The sequence below is a fragment of the Aplysia californica genome, unplaced genomic scaffold (genome assembly GCF_000002075.1).
Source record: "Aplysia californica isolate F4 #8 unplaced genomic scaffold, AplCal3.0 scaffold00085, whole genome shotgun sequence".
Taxonomy (NCBI): Eukaryota; Metazoa; Mollusca; class Gastropoda; order Aplysiida; family Aplysiidae; genus Aplysia; species Aplysia californica.
In genome coordinates this window covers 1,190,393-1,209,540 of record NW_004797355.1, presented here as the reverse complement: position 1 = coordinate 1,209,540, position 19,148 = coordinate 1,190,393, and the positions used below count along the sequence as shown (strand labels likewise).

The 19,148-nt window shown below is 40.0% G+C and overlaps 1 protein-coding gene across 1 annotated transcript in view; it reads right to left on the bottom strand.

Annotated features, from left to right (window-relative positions):
* Nucleotides 1–2,665: 2,665 nt before the first annotated feature.
* The window catches only part of LOC101858396 (FGGY carbohydrate kinase domain-containing protein), a 21,283-nt gene continuing 4,800 nt past the window's right edge, over nt 2,666–19,148 (bottom strand). Inside the window, exons 4-16 of the mRNA XM_005094581.3 lie at nt 18,203–18,354; nt 16,999–17,084; nt 15,842–15,969; nt 13,237–13,365; nt 12,503–12,594; nt 11,100–11,207; nt 10,391–10,452; nt 9,714–9,870; nt 8,842–8,916; nt 7,812–7,932; nt 4,734–4,828; nt 4,038–4,099; nt 2,666–3,445 (exon numbers count right to left, since the gene is read on the bottom strand). Of these exons, the coding sequence (XP_005094638.1) occupies nt 3,364–3,445; nt 4,038–4,099; nt 4,734–4,828; nt 7,812–7,932; nt 8,842–8,916; nt 9,714–9,870; nt 10,391–10,452; nt 11,100–11,207; nt 12,503–12,594; nt 13,237–13,365; nt 15,842–15,969; nt 16,999–17,084; nt 18,203–18,354 (1,349 nt within the window). The 3' untranslated portion in view covers nt 2,666–3,363. The remainder of the gene's footprint in view (nt 3,446–4,037; nt 4,100–4,733; nt 4,829–7,811; nt 7,933–8,841; nt 8,917–9,713; nt 9,871–10,390; nt 10,453–11,099; nt 11,208–12,502; nt 12,595–13,236; nt 13,366–15,841; nt 15,970–16,998; nt 17,085–18,202; nt 18,355–19,148) is intronic.

The window sequence follows — 19,148 nt, the reverse complement described above, 5'->3', positions numbered from 1 at the left end:
CGTTGATGTCATTAAGTTGAAGTAGGGGCCACAAGATATGGTCATGAGGCCCGCAAGTTTGAGACCCCTGGTCAAGATGAATGCAGTAAGAGGTCAAGGAGAATGTCATTTTTAATAAAATGTATGCTGCTCGTGGACTTTGATCATATTGTTAAGTTATTATGACTTAATTTTATTATTATATGTGTATACTTCATCCAAATCTATGATTTCATTGAACTGCTTGTTTATTGTTTGTTGATATAACACTTTTGTTACATAGTTTCCTTCTCAGCTCGTCATGTCACTGTACCTTTTTAATTTGTCTTGATTTTGTTCCTGTTGCTGATTATTATCATCATTGATGAAAAATATGTACAGTCCTTTCATCACTAAATCTTTCATCGTTCATGCAAGTGTTTGGGTTATTCAATTGTGATTTATGTGTTCTCAGTCTTTTGTCTTTTACATTTTAAGATCGGCGTCTGTAGCATAATGGTTGGGCTCTTCGTTCTTACATTCTGAGAATGTTGAGTTCAGTTCCCACAATACAGTATGAATATCAAGTTAATTTTCTAGTATCTCCAACTGTTTGCAAAGGTGTGTTGCATCCCACTCAACCCGTGTTGGCTCAGATAGGCAGGGTGGAAGCAGAAAGCCTCCTATATGAGACTGAGCTGAGTATCAACATAGTGGTACAATCCCTTTGAAACATAGAAATGTGCAAACCTGGCAACGCAGTATAATCCGCTTATATCGTCATGCTTTGGGAAGTAGATTTGGTGTCGATATATAAAAATGTTGATAAATGAAAATATAAAGCCAAAAAGGAAAAAGCAAGGGGGGGTCAGCGGTAAAAGACAACTTTACTTTTTTAAGCTGGTTGCTTCTCTTGATTCTTGAAGCTAACAAGAGGCAGAGGGGAGGGGGAGTTGGAGTTGTGGTACCAAAGACAGAGAGGCTCAAGGTGCAAACTACACACCAGAGCAAACTTTGTTGGGGTGCCTACTACGTATGGAATCGGCGGATCAGGCCGATCGCCCAACTCAGTCGCCGATCACCTGAAACCGAAAACAAGCATGTTTGTTTTTTAGGCGACAGAGTCGGGCGATTGGCCCCATCCCATCCGTAGTGGGCACCCTGATTAATAGGGCCTGTTTATGGCCGCTTACTGGGGAAAATGGAAAGGCGAGGCACTGACTCATCTACAGTGGCACTTGCCAACGACAGACTGAGAATGGGATGGGGGTAGGGAGGTGATACCCAGCACACGAGACGCTCACGTCTGTGAGGCACTGTACTGTGTTGGGGACAACACTGTGTAGGCCCTACATGACCTACTAAAGCCTGATGTGTTGAATAGGCTGCTTGGCAGGTATGTGGACTGAATGAAAAACTGATGCGTTAACCGTAAGCATGGCTTTTCCCCCCATTTATGTTCGTGGGCTTCGCCAGGTACCCAGGAAGAATGTCGATAACGCAGAGTGGGCCGAAAAAAAAGTCGATACAAGAGAAATTGTTTTGTGAAGATATTGAAGGAAAAATATCGTAATAGAAAAAATATGTCGATATGTCAAAATGTCGATAAATCGGATGTCAATATAAGTGGATTATACTGTATTTATTTGAAAAAAAACTTTCACTCTTGGATTTCGAGTGAGGTCAGGTTAGGATATTCTGCTGATCTAAAAATCAAATCACCAGAATCGGTAAGGCCTTCAAGACCAAACATGTAATTATGAACCAAAAAGAGATCCAGGTACTTTACATGAGAGTCAAGGCGATACCTTTTCTTAGCCAAGACCAGTCTCTTCAACCCCCCCCCCCCCCCCCCAGCCCCCAATTTGCAAAGATCAAGTGACATGACTTGCCATCACTGTTGAGGTCCTGCCTCTCCCACACAGCTCAACACACACTATACTCCAGCTCACAGTAGAGCATAATATTATTGTTCCAGAGCAGGCCAAAGTCATGCATCCATTAGTATGTAGAGTTTAGTAGAAGAGGGGTGGGGGCTCTCGTGGCCTAGAGGTTAAGGTGTTGGCCTCCCATTCAAAGGTCCCGGGTTCGAATCCGGGTAGCGACCAAAAAATTTTCTTCTCTAAAATTGTCTCCTTTCACCTCCTTTCCTGCTCTCTAGCAATGTTGTGTTGTCTGATTTCATTTCCACTTTCTGCCCCCCCACCCCTTCACCTCCTTTGCCCCCTCCTCTGGGCTCCTGACTCTTTCTGCAGCCTTTCTACTGCTACTCCTTGGCTCATCCTTACTGCTGTCTTTCTGCCACACCCCTGATCTTCTGGAAGGAAAGATCTATACCTAGCCTTCTCAGACAAGGGCGAAAAATCTCGGAGGGCCCGTGTGCAAGTTGCGCACGTTAAAGATCCCTTGGTGGTCTAAAATCGATAACAGTAGGCTTCGGCCGCCACCCGGGCAAAATTCAAAATTTCCTACCAACTGAAAATATTAGGTGTGTCCCTCATATGACCTAATGCAGGTGCGAGCGCCGTAAAACACTTACCAAAATAAAATTTTAAAAAATAAGAAGAGGGGTTGAACCCATAGGTCATATAATTACCAATTGAGGGTGCCTGAGTACATTGTGTATAGCACTCTCTGTGACTTGGATTTAGTTGTAAGTACATTGTGTATAGCAATATTCAATTGTAAGTATAAGTCCAGAAATAGATTTAATTTATCATACTGATAAACAGTAGTACATTTATTCAATTGCTTGTCCGAATATTTACATCAGAACAAAAACCTTGTCATAAATTAAAATAGTTGCGGTAGATTGGTCTGGCTTACATATAAATCAATTTCTGCATAATATATGCATCTTAGTCTCAGTACATGCACATCAACATTTTATTTCTCATACTTGTAATTGTAAGTATTTTTTGCATTACAAACAAGAACACGTATGTAAATGTAATTCAGCACAAAAAGGTGTATACCATCAAAACTTGCCGAGTTCTTGGTAGCCTACATTAATTCCCTCACCGCCAGCTTACCTCGTGTTCACACCAAACACTTGGACGAGAGAATCATTCTTCTAACGACAAGGGCCAGTGAATTGTTCACACCAACGCTTGCACTTTGAAATTATGGTACAATATTTCTTCCCGATCGACAAAAACTATTGAATATGGTCGTAAGGACAATTGGGCTAACCCTAGATAGAAAAAAGAACGGAGATGGCCCATTTTAGATTTGACGAGTTCACACTACACTCTGCATGCAGTTTGTTGATGCAAAAAGACAATGTTGTATCCCGTAGATATATATAGGTAATAATAGCAACAATGGTTGATAATAATGCGTTTAAGATTGACAGCTCAAGTCTTCTGAAGAAATGCAATACCCTTGATACAGGTAGTTCATTAGTTATGAACTGGCCATGATGTCAGAATATTTATTCTGATCCTTCAGCATTTCCAGAAAAACTTCATACTTCCTTTTGTGATATCTGAAACAGACAGAAATGAACATGATACATTATAGTTTAATAGGATTTAGAAAATACATGTATTCTGATGTATGCAGCTCCAAAAATTTGTCTTCAACAACAATGTTAAACAAGAAACTAAAAATGCTTGACCTAAATCAACTTTATACACATCTTCACAGCGGAAGAATCCACACACTGTTCTCAAATGTATTAAACTTCAATAACTGGACAAACAGCACTAAAGGACAAAATGTTAATGAAAAGGAAACAGTTTAGTACTGAAGATTTCAAAGAATCAACTCTATCAAGGGAAACAGACCTCTGCAAGAACTTAATATACGAGGAGAAATGTAACAGGAAACTACTATACAAAGTGACTGGAACAATCAAAACCAAATCTAAAACTCATTGGAACTTCACATCCAGAAAGAACAAAGCTGTTCATACTTTGGTCAAAAGTCTTATTTACAGCATAGTAAATAAAAGTCAAATAATTCATTCATATGTAAGATCCATAAATTTCCATGTTATTTTCACAGACCATATATATATATATTCAGAACGATGTATTTCTTCTTTTGTAACTAAAAAAAAGGCACTGTTAACTTGCCCAGAGACTGAAGTATCAGGATCAATCACTTCTCCACAGCCTCCCATTGCTGCCATGACTGCCTGCAGGGTACAACAAGAAGAAAGAAAGGCATCAACTGATCAACAATTTTGGAAAGATTCATTTTTATTTGGACTCCACAAACTTTCACCCACTATACATGTTATCTTTAGTATTGCAAGTGGCCTGCACTGGCTTAGACAGAAATACAAATTAGAATTTTGATACTGGGTTTGCAAAAATCTCTCCTCCTGTACAGAGAACCATTCCTCCGTGTGGCAGTATCTTCTCTTTATTCACCTGTATGTTGCCCTAAATAATAAAAATAGTGTGGATGAGGGCGTAATAATAATAGCTCGTCCATCAATTCTGACGATGAACAATATATCCACAGAGGAGAATATTTCTCCTGCTCATTAGAATAGTTAGAAAAATTAAAGGATAAGGTGACTTGTGGCTTCTGCTGTGGCCGATGAGACCAACCGTGGCAAAAAAAAAGTTTGCCACATTTTGAAAATTTAAAAGCTACACCCACTTCCACTTATGGATGTGCGCAGCCTGCAGGCTTCTCTCTTGGATACAACATTTCTTACTTGTGAAGCCTCGTGCGCTTTACTGCTCACTGTGACTGCTGCTCACCAGCTGGGTCTGGGATGAGGGCGTAAAACATCTACAAACAACCAAACAATGACCCACCTGTATATTGGGGAAATCTCCGGAGGCACATGCCCCCAGCATAGCAGCACCGAGTAACACGGATTCCTCGCTGTCTGGAAGGACAACAGGAACACCTGAGGAGGGGAATATTAATAATATTATTACAGTGGAATCCTGTTATAACGAGAGGGAGGGGACCGGTGCCAAATGTCCGTTATAGCAAGATTCTCGTTATAAGGGATCCAGTAACAAATTCAAGGGAAATAGTAAAGTAGGCCTAATGTATGAGTCTAGTTTTTGGTTTATCTCTTTTTGTAATCTCCCCTGATGATGATTTGGTTCAACATGACCTTAAAGACTTACTTGATAAAAAGTTGAATCAGGTTTCTTTCTCTTGCGCTAGCGATGTTGACAGTAATGACAGCTCGGCGTGGGTGATCAAAAAGAAAGTTCTCTATGGTAACTCGCCCGCTGTGTTGTCCCCCACCCCACCACACCCTGTGAAGCATTCCGTATGCTTGCGCACAATGGGAACAAACCACACCCTGTCCACGTCACACATACGCTCTGTCCATCACAGAACAGCACTATGACCTCTTCATCCCCGCATCGGAGAAGTGAGAGGCATGGTAGGCCCAGATAATCTAGACTAGGCTGGCCTATCACACGATGCATTCTGCTTGTCAGTGCATAACACAGTCTCCTCACTCATTCAATCCGGCCTTCATTGTTGGCACACGTGAGCTCTCCCATTCTTTGTTTCGCAAGATAGCCAAGAAGTATCTCAACTGGGGAGGTTTTACATGAATAAATGGCCTATGCTCTGTGCACAGTAGCAGCTATATTCCACTATAACAGACCAGACTCGCGTGTTTGTCTGATTGCGTTATAGCAGTATTTTATTTACAAAGATAAAGAAGGGGAGAAAACGGGGTTCTAGAAAAGTGTCTTTATAACAGACTTCTCGTTATTTCAGGACTCATTATAAGTGGATTCCACTGTATCAAGGTGAGACAGTGCAATAGAGAAACTTGTAATCAAATAGGCTGTGATACTTCAATTCTAAAAGTAAAAGAATTCTTTATAGTAGGTAAATTTATTCAGTGTTTGAGGCTATTGGCCCACATCACATCATATAAAACACTCATTTGTTAAATAAAGTTTCCATTTAATGACAAAGTACTGGAAATTCTTTATACACTATGCAAGTCTTAAACTGTGACACACAAATCAGTCCTAAAGTGACTTGATAAGCTGAATCTTTACTCATCATATAACACGGTATGTTATAAATGGCTCCGCAAGACTGTCACTGTGAGGAGGAGATCGTGTACTTAGATTTAGATCAGAAAGGGTAAAGGCCCTGGCTCAGCTTCAAGGTAGTTGTAACGCGAATAGAGGCTATCTAATATAGTCTCTCGCTTGGAATGCTGGTTACAGCCAGTATCTCCATCAAAGGGTTCATTCTGTTGATAAAACAGTGGTCTCAGTCTATAGTTGAGATGGACTGCAATCCCAACCCGTCCCTTCACTTTAGAAGTTTCAGCATGTCTATTGGTCTCCAACGCTTCTACTCAGAAGATCTTATCTTGCCCTTCCTTTGTGTACTGTTCTCCACTCCGTCTACTCTGAGAAGGGGCATGTGGTTAACTCAGTTGATTTGATATCATGCTGGACTATGGCTGTCCCCGTTGTTTTATGCAAGAAAAATTCTGAAATTATGCAAACTGAGCCCAAAAATGTGAAATTATGCGATTCTGTTAATTTGAACAAAGAATGATAAAGGAAAATAATTAGAAATTATGCAAAAAATGATCAAATTTGGCTAAATTATGCGGGGTGCATAAAACCACGGGGACAGGACTATGGTGAGGACGGCCTAGGTTTAAATTCCAACAGGGCTTTCTTGAACTAGAGTTGTTTTGTGAAGTGTACATGGCTCTGAACAGCTCAGTCTTATCAGAGATGGACACTTGGAGGTCCCTCCACTTACATCACCTAATTGTGTAGAAAGAGGTGTTAAACCCTTACACTTCTAAATTTTGCTTTCTTTTTTTCTTTATTCTGAAAAGAGCATTAATTTTGGGCAATTGTTTCTTCAAATAGAGCAAATTCGACTTAAGGCCCCGCGTCCACTGCGCTTTTTCGTCACTTGCAGGCCAAGCTCACATACAAATGAGCTTGTTTTTGTCAGTCATTGACTGCCTTTGCCTGACTACGCGATTTTCCTGCATGCACGCTTTTTCGTCAGTCGTACAGGGGACTAAAAAAGCCTCGATTCGACTCATTTTTTAAGGAAATTTGCATCTTTAAGTACACTTTTGCTTCTTCATTGCACTTTACATGATCAATAAAGTTGTATCTCATTATAATATGTTGTACAATAGCAGATCTGTGATGAAAAACTGAAAAAAAATTAAATTAAAGCACTTGACCTAGATCTAGATTAGATTATTTCGTTCTCGGGAGAGCTAAAAATGGGCCATGTTAGACCTAGCCAAGGACGTGTCTAGATCTAGATTCTACGTTCTCTGTTTAGTGCTTCCAATTTTCCGCCAATTTTTAGTTTTCTCCAGACCTTATCTGCCAGTCCACTAGATCTAGGCCTAGATTCAAGATCTACATCTCGATTTATTATGTCGCTTTGCCTTTCCTGAAACAGTGCTGTAAATATGAAGCTTAATCTACACCTCTCTGATGAAAGTTCTGATGGCCGAGTGAACAGTGTGTCTGCGTTTGAACGCAAACGTTATTTTGTGAGCGTGGGTTCGAATCCCAGTCCCAGCTTTTTTTTTTTTTTTCTTTTTCTCTTCTCATCCTCCCAACTTACCAACAATTATTCCCATCATTATAATTTGTTGCTTTTTAGTTTTTTAAAGAGGTAAATAAATAAATAGCCTATGCTGTCTGTTGTTCTCATAATCATAACACACTGGGCTACAAATAGGTTTAGCTGGTCTGACGTCGGTGGACGCGGATCTTTTTGAGTCGGTTCTACACCATGCAAAAACTTTGTGCATTAGCCTCGCCTGGAGGTGATCTTATTTTGGTGGACGCGCAGCCTAAACAACAGAAAAATCCACTCTGACACTTGGTCCACCACAGTGATTCTCTCACCTAAGATATCCGTATGAGTTTGCACATACAGCTTGTTCTTCCTCAGTCCTCCACACATGTACACCACGGACACTGTGTGGCCACTCCTCTCCATCTCTGAGATGATATGACGAGTACCGTACTGAAAAGAATTTGTGGGGGTTTTAGCATTACAGTAGTTTATCAGACGACTAGACTCACACAGAGTATTTACCATATTTCAAATTTTCAGTCAAACTACAAGAAGCAAATACAATTTTTATTAACTCTTCTCAGATGTATCACCAATATATCAGTAAATTCCGAGGAACACATCAGGATGTATCGCGGACACATCCGCAATTTGAATGAGGTGTCCAAAGTGTGTTCCATTATTTCCATTCTATTGCTTTTGCAATATCAGAGAACATCAACATACAATTGCCTTTTCAATTATATAAGACTGCCACTACATTGTTTACCACACCATCTATAAAGCCGTTTTATTTTCATATCCTCAAAATTAAGTGTGGGATTACAAATTAATTAAGTCCAAATGGTTTCAACTGCCCCAAAAAATTACATCCTGAATGAATTAAGACTTTCTGACAGAATTTTTTTAAAGTGTGTCACAACGCTGGTATCATCTTAAAGTTTGTTCAATTGTCTTGCTTTTAATGGAAAAAAATACTCATCTATCTTGAAAAGAAATCAAGATATCACAAGCTCAAGTGTGGTTACTTCCATACCTTGATAGTCCTTGGAAACGGCAAATTTTCATTTTTTTGTGCCTTTATCAACGTTTATCAGAAAATCCACACAGACATGTGCTTGTTCGCGCGCTCATATGACCTTAGCAGTTGCGAGCGCCGTAAAACCTTATACTACTAGACATGTGTTTTTAAACGAAAATAAAAGGTGTTAAACCAAAAGACAAAAATTCAGTAAACACTGCCAAATCTGCGGGAAAATACCATTTTCTTTGATTTAATTATTTTAACGAGCGCCTGATTTCACCACGATGCCTAACAATTACTAACATACATATTATTTTACGTATCTGCGCACTCACTGCCAACGCTTGCACAGTTGCCAGGTACAGCAGAGCCAGATCCTCATCGTTGGCCGACAGACTCAGACCACTCATCTGAAGACAGAAAGATTGGTCACCGTTACTGAAAACCTTCAGTTGGTAACATCACTGCCTCTCAAGATGGCACATCAACACAACCAGCAACATCCGAAACAACAACAACATCATAAAACAATCACACCACCCAGTCCACATCCCTCTTTCAACATTGATAATAAATAACTGCTTGGAGTAAAGTCGTTTATCAAATAAGAAAAATGTTTAGGCCACACCACAGCAAGTCTTAAGTCGAGCATTCAACCCACTGGATGCTACAGAGAACCTTATCAGAACCCCTTAGGTCATTCTTTAAACATACCGTGACATAATATCACTCATTTTTGGGAACATTAAAACCAAGAACAGTAGTAACATTAACAACATTCAGGTGAGCCCATCCTGTTGACTGCTCGACAGGAGCGGAGTAAAAAAAAAAGGGGAGTAAAAATGAAAGTGTTGTACCATGAAACTGAAACACGCATCGTGGTACAAAAAATATTCCATAAACCACAAATGTTCTACAACTACAAAATAAATATACATGTATCCATAAAAACTATTGCAGTCGACTCGGCCTGTGTTAACTCGCTCGAATTGATCTTCGGTTAAGTTGATCTTTTTCTCGGATCCCAGCACCTTTTCTTCTTTACACGTCCCAATGGTTAAGTTGAACTTCGGATGAGTTTATCCTTTTTTACTCCCGCGACGACATCAACTCATCCATAGTCGACTGTACCAGTTTTCTACAAACTAAATAAAAATACGGCTCAGAAAAAAACCCATTGCATCCACACCTCGCCATTTTAACATACCATTCCCCTGAGCTTAGGATCAGCCACAGGTGAGCGATTCCCATGAAAATCCGGCCACATATGGATATCTTGGGTCAGTTGAGCAATGCTAGGACAGCCCCGTTTGACAACCAGTTGAGCAAGCAGGTCATTCAGATAGTCGGACACGTGCATGCCTCTGGTTGAGTAAGAAAAATGAAAGCCTGTTGATCTTAGCTTACTTCTAGTACAAACTATTCTTCTGAAGACATAACGCAAACTTGTTCACTATGTTACTGGACTTAAAGGAAACTGTAACTGAGCCAGGAAAAAATATTTTAGTTTGACACAGTTGAAGTCAATATCCACTCAATAGGTTCATGAATGAAAAAGTCAAAATGCAAGAAGTCAGATTAGCCAAATGAGCATGTGGATATTAAACTGTGCAACAGTGACTACAAAGAAGAAGGAACAAAAAAATAGACAAAGACTATCCATTTTTTAAATTTCAAAACCATTTTTTAAAAACAGACCTCTAAAAATGTAAAAAAATGTATCTAACCTAAACTCAACCTCGCACACAAACAGGGCAAAGAATATTTATTGTCACAAAACTCAGAACGTATGTTTATATTATATAACAAAAAGAGAAGGTTACAATTTTGCTACAAAAATCACAAACTGAATTAAACTGTTTTTGTTAAGAAAGGCACACCTACTTTTGTTCAGCTTTTGATCTGACCGTGTTATAAGCAGGATGGCCTTCAACTACAAAGTCAATCTGAAAAAGCAATTCATATGAGACAGAGCAGTCCACATGTATCAACACTTTATGACCACACCGTCAATTACAGAACAGCCAGAAATATAAACACCATTGTAACAGTGAAACAAAGTACAAAGTATAGACGAACACATGCAAATATAGAGGGAACATGAGCACACGATCTTGGAGCAGATTTGTGCTTGCATCTTATTCTCTAACATTCTATTCAAGTTCTCTCTCTCTGTCAACTTATCTCTCTCACGAATACATTGCCACACACTCAAATCAACGTTTTGCAAGTCTTTTTCCACAGAAATAACAAAAGCAACAACTTGAGCTACTTTTAATATATACATATATTTAAATAAGACAAAATTTGTGTACAAAAAAAAAACCCTGCCCAAAACATGAGAACAACTAGAAACACACAAACAGATGGAACAGCAGAGCCTACTCACAGTGTTATGCCTTTGGACAACAAACTTTTAAAATAGCTTCAATTTCTATGCCAAATTATATGAGAAACAAGACAATTCATAAAAAGGACAACCATTACTATCCACAGTGGATATAATTCTTTGCACTCACCCATAGACACAAGACACTGTCAGTAAAAGTTTCAAAAAGAAGAAACAAGAATCACGAAAGACAAGTTGACTCACAAGCTTGCCGGTGGCACTCTGCCCTCCTTCGTTGACCCACATACCAGGCACCATGGCCGAGAAGTACGGGCCCCAGACTCCTGGCACAGACACACGGCAGGAGCTGCACTGAGATGAGACACAGAGAAGACTGAGATTGAGATGTGGCACAGAGAAGACTGAGATTGTGAGAGGTGACACAGAGAAACTGAGATTGAGATGAGACACAGAGAAGACTGAGATTGAGAGGTGACACAGAGAAGACTGAGATTGAGATGAGACACTGAGAAACTGAGATGAGACACAGAGAAACTGAGATTGAGATGTGACACAGAGAAAACGAGATGAGACACAGAGAAGACTGAGATTGAGATGAGACACAGAGAAACTGAGATTGAGAAGTGACATATATAGAAAACTGAGATTGAGATGTGACACAGAGAAAACTGAGATGAAATTCAAGCTGTTTCATACAAGTAAGGCAGGTAAAAACAAAACTGGGTTTTTTTTCTGTTATTTCATTTCTGCTTTCCTCTGTTAGATTTGAAGGGTTATTGCCTTTAGGATCTTCAGTGCAACTGACGTTTAGGTAAACGACCTTTTTTCCTTTCTAGAATGTAGTGCCATTTGGCTATTAGCCTGCTCAATTTAGTGTAGTGTTTTTAAAGTGCTCCTACTTATTCATACTGACTTCAATTTTACTAGTTTTAGGTAGAAAATACTTCAGGATTTTATCGAGGCATTTGGCCAGCACAGGTGTGCTCTTTGTCAGCTCTCAACTAAACAAATGTGTCTAAGTTGTGAAGTGAGCACATGACAATGAGGCCTGGAGTTTTTCTTTTTTATCTGGGAAGACAAGGCACTCCATTCTACCTAAAGTAAGACATGGCAGATGGAAAAAAACCCTCAAGAAAAGAATTTTTAAAAAGACCTTGAGTTAACGGTTGACCATTGCCTGCACAGGGCAAGTAAGTTCAAGTCTAGATAATCAGCCTCCACCTAATGAAAAAAGAAAAATCAGAAAAATTCTGGAAACTTTCAACTTAACAGGAGGGAATAGAAACTGAGATGTAGAAATAAAAAGGGCAACATTCAAATTACCACAAGGCAGCCAACAAAAGTCTATTTTAAAAATTATTTTGGCCTTCCTTTATCTTTCTTTTTACATTGTATAACTGTACAATAAAGACAACTAGTATTAGAGCAAATCTCTTCCAGATGCGCTGACTGATAGTTTATGCTTCATGTCCCCATCAACACAAATTAGGTTGATTCTACACACCCTCCAATCATCTACAACATACTGAATTTTTTCAGACTGAGGATTTCAGAGAAATAGAACAATTCTATATATAGGCCTATATTTCATAATAGAAAACACGAGAAGTGAAGAACTAAAAAAAGAAGCACACGAAGATGCTCACAATAATGTGACATGTAGAAGTTCCAGCAATCACAACCAAACGCTGGTCCAAGTCCGGAAGTTGACTTTTGCTTGAAGAGCAACTGACACATGCTGAGAATGATGACACGAGCATAGGAAACAGTTATTAACTTAATAATGAGTAAAAATATGATATTTGTTCATCAGTCTGAACTTGTAGTTGACTATGCTGCAAAATTTTAAGAGCCAAGTCTTAATTTATAAAAGGGTTTGAATTCTCCTTGTCCCTTCTGCAATACAGTGAAACCTGCTCAAACGACTATTCGTCCAGTGCAATCACTTGTGTAAACAACCATTTCCTATTTCCCCCTCACAGTTTTTCTATATTATAAGGACACTGTCCAAGAGAAACACCTGTTTAAGATGACCATTATTCCCTCGACATTCGGTGGTGGTCATGTTTGACTGCATTTACTTTCATTTCAAGCGCTTGACTATATCTACCCTGGGGCCAGGTTTGTAGCAAACAAGACAAGCATCCCAACTTATTTATCTTCAAATCCTGCACAAATCTGGAATTTTGTAAATTCCTTCTCCTGCTCTATCAGTATCAGAGGAGAGTGCCCCACCCCAAGGCTAACGAACCCAAAACCATTCTTCAATCATATATCAGTCACATATATAAGAGACTACTACCTCGTCAGACATATAGTTCTACACTGATGGGACAATAAAATATGCTACTGTACAACAATTATTCAACACAATTTTTACCGAGAGCTCCGGCATGAGCATCAATGAGTGATGTCCCAACTGGTATGCCCACTCTGAGGCCGAGTTCATCAGCTGCAGTCTGAGAGAGGCCCTGGCCACATGGACAGCCTGCTGCTAAGACAACTTGCCCTGGATCCAACACAACAGACACAATAAGGATACAGGTTGTAGATTAAGTTATGTTATTACCAGACTGATGATGTAGATAAATTTCAGTTTATAAAGCACAAAGCCCTGAAGTAAAATGTATATATGGCATGTGTCATGAGGCGGTGGAATCAAGCACTCGTCAATTTTGGGGTAAATGAAGTTTTTGGTACCATCATAAAGCCTGTTTATTTATCTCAGCTTCCCCCCAGACACCACCCCCTCACCATCACCAGCAGCTGCCAAGGAATCAAGTTTTGTTGTTCCAGAGGAGGAGAAGGAGCCATCGCTGCTTGGCTAGCCGGTGCAGGCAGGGGCTATGGTCCCTCTGGAATTGACTTTTGAGGTTATTCATTAGGCCACTGTACGTGGGCGTCCACTGCTGGTCGACTCGGACGGCTACGCTTATGGGATTCACCGAGAAAGACGCGGAGTGACACAGTGGAGATGCCCGCGGCGGGGGAACGACTTTACGTGCCAGGCAATGGTCCGTCAGGAAGGGGCATCCACGAGCAAGCCCATGCTACAGGCACAGGGACAGCAACAAAGGCCAAGGTTGTTCGTGACGTCAAAGAGGAGACTCTCGCCAACCCCTTCCAGTCAGCTTACACCATCGCCGAGTGCTTGGTTGCCAGCAAGGACGCCCAAAACATCCCACTGATCTAGAGTTTGATCTGGCCATGGATTATGTCCCAGCAGAATTTGAGAAGGCAGATATCACTGTGGGAACCCGCCGCCATCTCCTGTTGATTACACAGAATCAGTTTCAGAAGTCAAATTAACAAGAAAATGGCCGCCAAAGTTTGGTAATTTCCAAAGTTTGAGAGACATTGGAAACTGAAAACTGATTTTTTTTTTTGGCCTTTAATTAACGTTTTTCCGTAAAATCCGCACAGACCTGTGTTTTTGAATGGTTTTAAAAGGTGCTGAGCCAAAAATAAAAAATTTGATAAAAATTGCCAAACCGACGAAAAATGCCGATTTCTTTAATTTCATTATTTTGACGAGCACCTGATTTCCCCATGATGCCTCACATATATACGTTAATATACAATAAAAAATCTTGATACTTTACTAAGCATACAGAGCACATTTCACTTTGCAAGGCCATAGGTAACCTGAAGTACCCACTATCTCAACCATTTTTTAAAGTCAAGACTGAATTCCTTCTGAAGTTCTATGAGAACAGATCTCCCCGATACACTGAGAAGAGAGGTGTATGTGAGCCACATAAACCAACAGTAACATGCATGTTACCTAAGACATCCTTAGAGGAGTGTTTTGGGGTGGGCAGAATGGGAAAGAAGTCAGAACCATCCCCCAGTTATATCCGTAGCTCCCTCTCTTAATCCATCAGTCTATCCAGCTACACCTTCCCTTCTGCCTACTTGTTTTTCCTTATACCCAGTGCCCATTGGCACGAACGGTTCAGTTCGGTTCAGTTTGGTAGGCGGGGCTAGCCAGATTGAGGGCGCAAAGCAACCATCGTGGCACTAACCGATTCGCCCGACACGCAGCCTAAAAAACGAACGCATCTATTTGTTTTCCAGCCGCGAATTGGGCAATCGGTTGGTGATCAGTTTGTTGATCCCCCAATGGGCACTGGGTATTACACAGATTTGCCAGCAGACATCCTATCACCATCATGGAGTAATGACACTATTTGGTTTGTTCCAAACAACTCAAATCAGGTCAATAAGCCACATAAACCCACCAACCCACCCCTGTTTTGAGTCTCAACACCTTCACATATAGATCTAGACTTTAAGCATAGGGGGCACAGTTGGCTGGAGGTGGAAAAGATTGCTCAGAATAGAGACAGGTGGAGAGCCCTCCTTAGCAGCCTATACCCAATACCAGGATGAAAAAGGGGAATGATAATGATGACCTTCACATACGTATATAGGTGCACCACCACAGGAAGAGTTCCTTTACATGCAGCTTTTATGTATACACTAGCTGGGCCCCCTTTCGATGAAAGGGATGATCGGTGCATTAACATCAACTGACAGTCATTGGCCTACTATATTTACACTCTACTGGAATGGGGTAATAAATCTTGAGAGATGCAAAAAATTAGAAGGTCTAGATCTATACTCTCAAAACAAAATGCGCCTCGTGAAATATCACTTCCAGATTTTCTAAAATTGCAGAGACGAAGCGTCGGCCTACAAAAGCGATCAGCGAAATGAAGAAATTTAGCTTTTTGCTTCAAAACTGTCTCAAAACTGAAAAAACCAAGGGCGCCATGATCTGGAGAATATTTTAAATAATTTTTTGGCGAAAACTGCATGTCGATTAGTGCAGCCAATAAAAAGCCTTTTGAACAGTAAAATTCGGCCACCACAAATAGATAACAGATTACACACACAACTCATTTTCAAAGCAAATCTAAAAACATTCATATCTCAAAACAAAATCAAACACATTTCCAATAAAAATGAACAAATCAGTTAACCCAGTTTGCTGTAACAATTCTCTTTCAGCTCCTCTAGACCAAGTTTTCCTAAGAAGTCATCATCCCAGGACGTTCTCCCTGTGTTGTCGGCCTGATAGCTCCACTTGCACACCAAGGAACACAAAGACCTGGCATGGAGGAGAACATGTTTAGAACAAAGCACCCGCTACACATGAAAGTAAACCTATCATGCATTATAGCTTGATCTGTGATTCTAATGATGCGAGTCATTCAGCTTCAATGGGAAGCACACTTTACTTGGGACATTCAAAGTTATCCAAAATGTAAATCAATCCCCCCCCCCCCCCCCCCCCCCAAAGAAAAAATTTATGCATTTGGTCAATTCCATAACATGAGAACATGAGTGGCATTTATAAGTAAAAGAGAGCTGCCATTTGTCAGTGAGGCTACTTGAGTGTCGTTCAAATCTGTCGGTGAAAAGCCTCTACAGACTATGTCGTAACTCTTCAAGTGATAGTTTAACCACAGAACTTTCACTGAGTCACAGTTTAATTTGTCATTTCTTTGTTACTATAAAATTACTATAAACCGAACTATAACATGACGTACAAGTGTATATTAAACACTAAAATGCTCACAAGTGAATGAGGTTGTGGAAAAATTAAATAGCAACAATGAATTTTAACATCAGGTCAGTTTTCACACTTGGTTTCTCCTGTGAATGGCTGTCACAACATTGTCTTATTAAGTTAAGGTGGGTCAACAATCCATCCAGCTGCTTCATCTTTAGAGACGTTATTTGATTCAGTCTGTCGAAGTGATTCTCCATTAACTATATTTATCTCTTTTGCAACATGAATGTTTATTTCATTTTCTGAGTTTTTCTTGATGAAACAGAGTCAGACCAAGCTGAGGCTCGAACCTCCGAACCCACTATCTCAGCATTACAAGCATGTTCGCCTAGCCACTAGAACATCAATACCACCAAGAAATGACAATTACCAAACAAATTTCATTTTGCACAAGTCCAATTTTTATAAATTCCTTTAAAAAAATGCAATGTTGTAGTTTAAAAGCTATTTATTCATTCAGAAGGAGTACACAGGTACAAATGCGACAGAAAAGCATTTAACACAGCTAAGGCTAAAAATCTAAAAATTCTTGTTCACTGCACACAACAAAGTTAACAAACTTACCTACTCAAGCTATTTGTAGCTCTCCAAGTAAGGAAGTCAGGCAAATCAAAAAAGTGAGCAGCTTCAGCCCATGTCTGAGCAAGATGCTGAAGAAACAGAGGCAAAAACAGAGAAAAATAGTGTACACATTAAGGCTGGGATTATAGGCCAACGGGTAATTGGGTATCAGGGTAATACCTGGGTAATGAAAAAAAATACCCAAGTACCCAGGTCAGGTACCCGACATTCCAATTATCACATAGTGTTTCTGTGATGCTCTGCCTGCTAGTCATCTTATTTGCGTGTTTTCCCTTCTAATACTTTAAGAGGTTTGAAGTTGAAGACCCGTCAACTTTTATCATGCTTTTGCAGATGTTGCAGGAGGCGATTTTTCTTCTTTTATTTTCTCAAAGTAATCCCAAGCGTTTGACTTTTTTAAAGACATCTTGATAAAGACTGTGCTAAAATGACAAAGCCAGAGCTATTTAAATATTTTACTTCACATAATTCTTAGAAATTTTCCGCTTCTCCCTTGGATTCTTAGAACAAAACACAAGTTGCTCCCGTATATAATAAGGACACTAAAATTAAAACTATAGGCCTAACCCTAGCAAAGTATCTGATTGATTCTTGGAAACTTTCTTATAACCTGCCCAAATGTGGCCTTTTATGTGGTCTGCTGGTTTCCAGGGAGAGGAGGTACATGTAGTGGTACTTCATTGGCCAATATCGAGTACTGTATAGACTAAGACGATAAGTATTCAGTACTTAATGAGGTTCGAAGGAAGGGACATAATTTAAGTGCATTTGCATAGTATTAACAAAGGGGAGTAGAAAACACGGGTACCCGACACCAATACCCGGGTAGCTGGTTTCGAGCTCTTTACCCGGGTACCCGAGTAACTACCCGGGTACTCGTCCAGCCCCAATACACATTCAAAGTCAATCCTACAGGCTTTTTGGGAGCCTTAAATAGAACCTAACACTTCACCTAAGTTTAAAATGCAACTCGCAGCAGAATACAAATATACATTTATACGTAAGAGGAACTCTTCCTTCCAACTAATCTGTCTATCTCAAAAGTGCCTCTCTTCATTCACATCACTCAAATCACTGTAACTGATTTCTCAGAATACATCCACAATGGCCCTTCACCTCTTTTTACAAAAAAAGAATACACACGATAGGTAACAAATAATAAACATATGTTTAAGGATAACCATACCTTTTTAATCCACATTAATTTAGGGGTCTGCATTTCCAGTGACATAACTCCACCAACGGAATCTAGCACAGGATGTTTGGTAGAGTTGATGAACTCTGCTTCCTTCTTAGCTCGATGATCCATCCACATGATGATGTTCTGCTGTCTTTCCCCTACATGAGAAAATAAACTAGCAAAATTTAGCAAGCATTTTATTTTGTACAGCAATGACACTTTCATGGCAATAGAAGTTCGTCAATGAAAACTTAAACACGGGCAAAGAAGAACAGATGAAATGTCATCTTTACTTACTTTACTTTACTTTTCCAATCCAGCGGCCATTTGAGTTCAAACCCTTCGGCCTGTCAATATGGTAAAGAAATTGCAGGCTTATATGAGCTGTGTTTTGTTGTTGTATAGAGTATTTCCGATGTCTGGGGAGACAGGTAGGAAGGTACTGCGCAGGTCGCTAAGTGCAGAGCAGGTAAAGAGGTGGTGTGATACTGTTTATCCTGGCAGTCACACAACGGGCAGTCGGGTGGAGTATCCTTGCGGATCCTATTTAGGTAGGAATTCAGTGGGATGTGTTGTGTTCCCAGATGAAAGATAGCGACTTGTTCTCTTCTACTCAGGGAATTTAGTTCATCTTTTGAGTTGGGAGCAGTCATGTGTGCAAATGCATTTCTTCCAGTTTTGCCCATTGCACAACCATTCAGCCACTGTTCCCTGGTGTTACATTTGATGATGTCCTTGACTGTCTGTTGTGATACTGGGTTTTGAGGTTGTGTTTGTGATGCTCCCTTCTTGGCAAGGGTGTCTGCTATTTTGTTTCCCTGGATATTGGGACGTCAGGTCGACGGCATAGGTCTGTATGAAGGTGTTGATTATTTGAGCCACAGATAGGCAGGCTGGGCTTTCGAAATTCATGTTTTCCAAAGCTTGGAGTACTGATTTTCTGTCTGTGAAG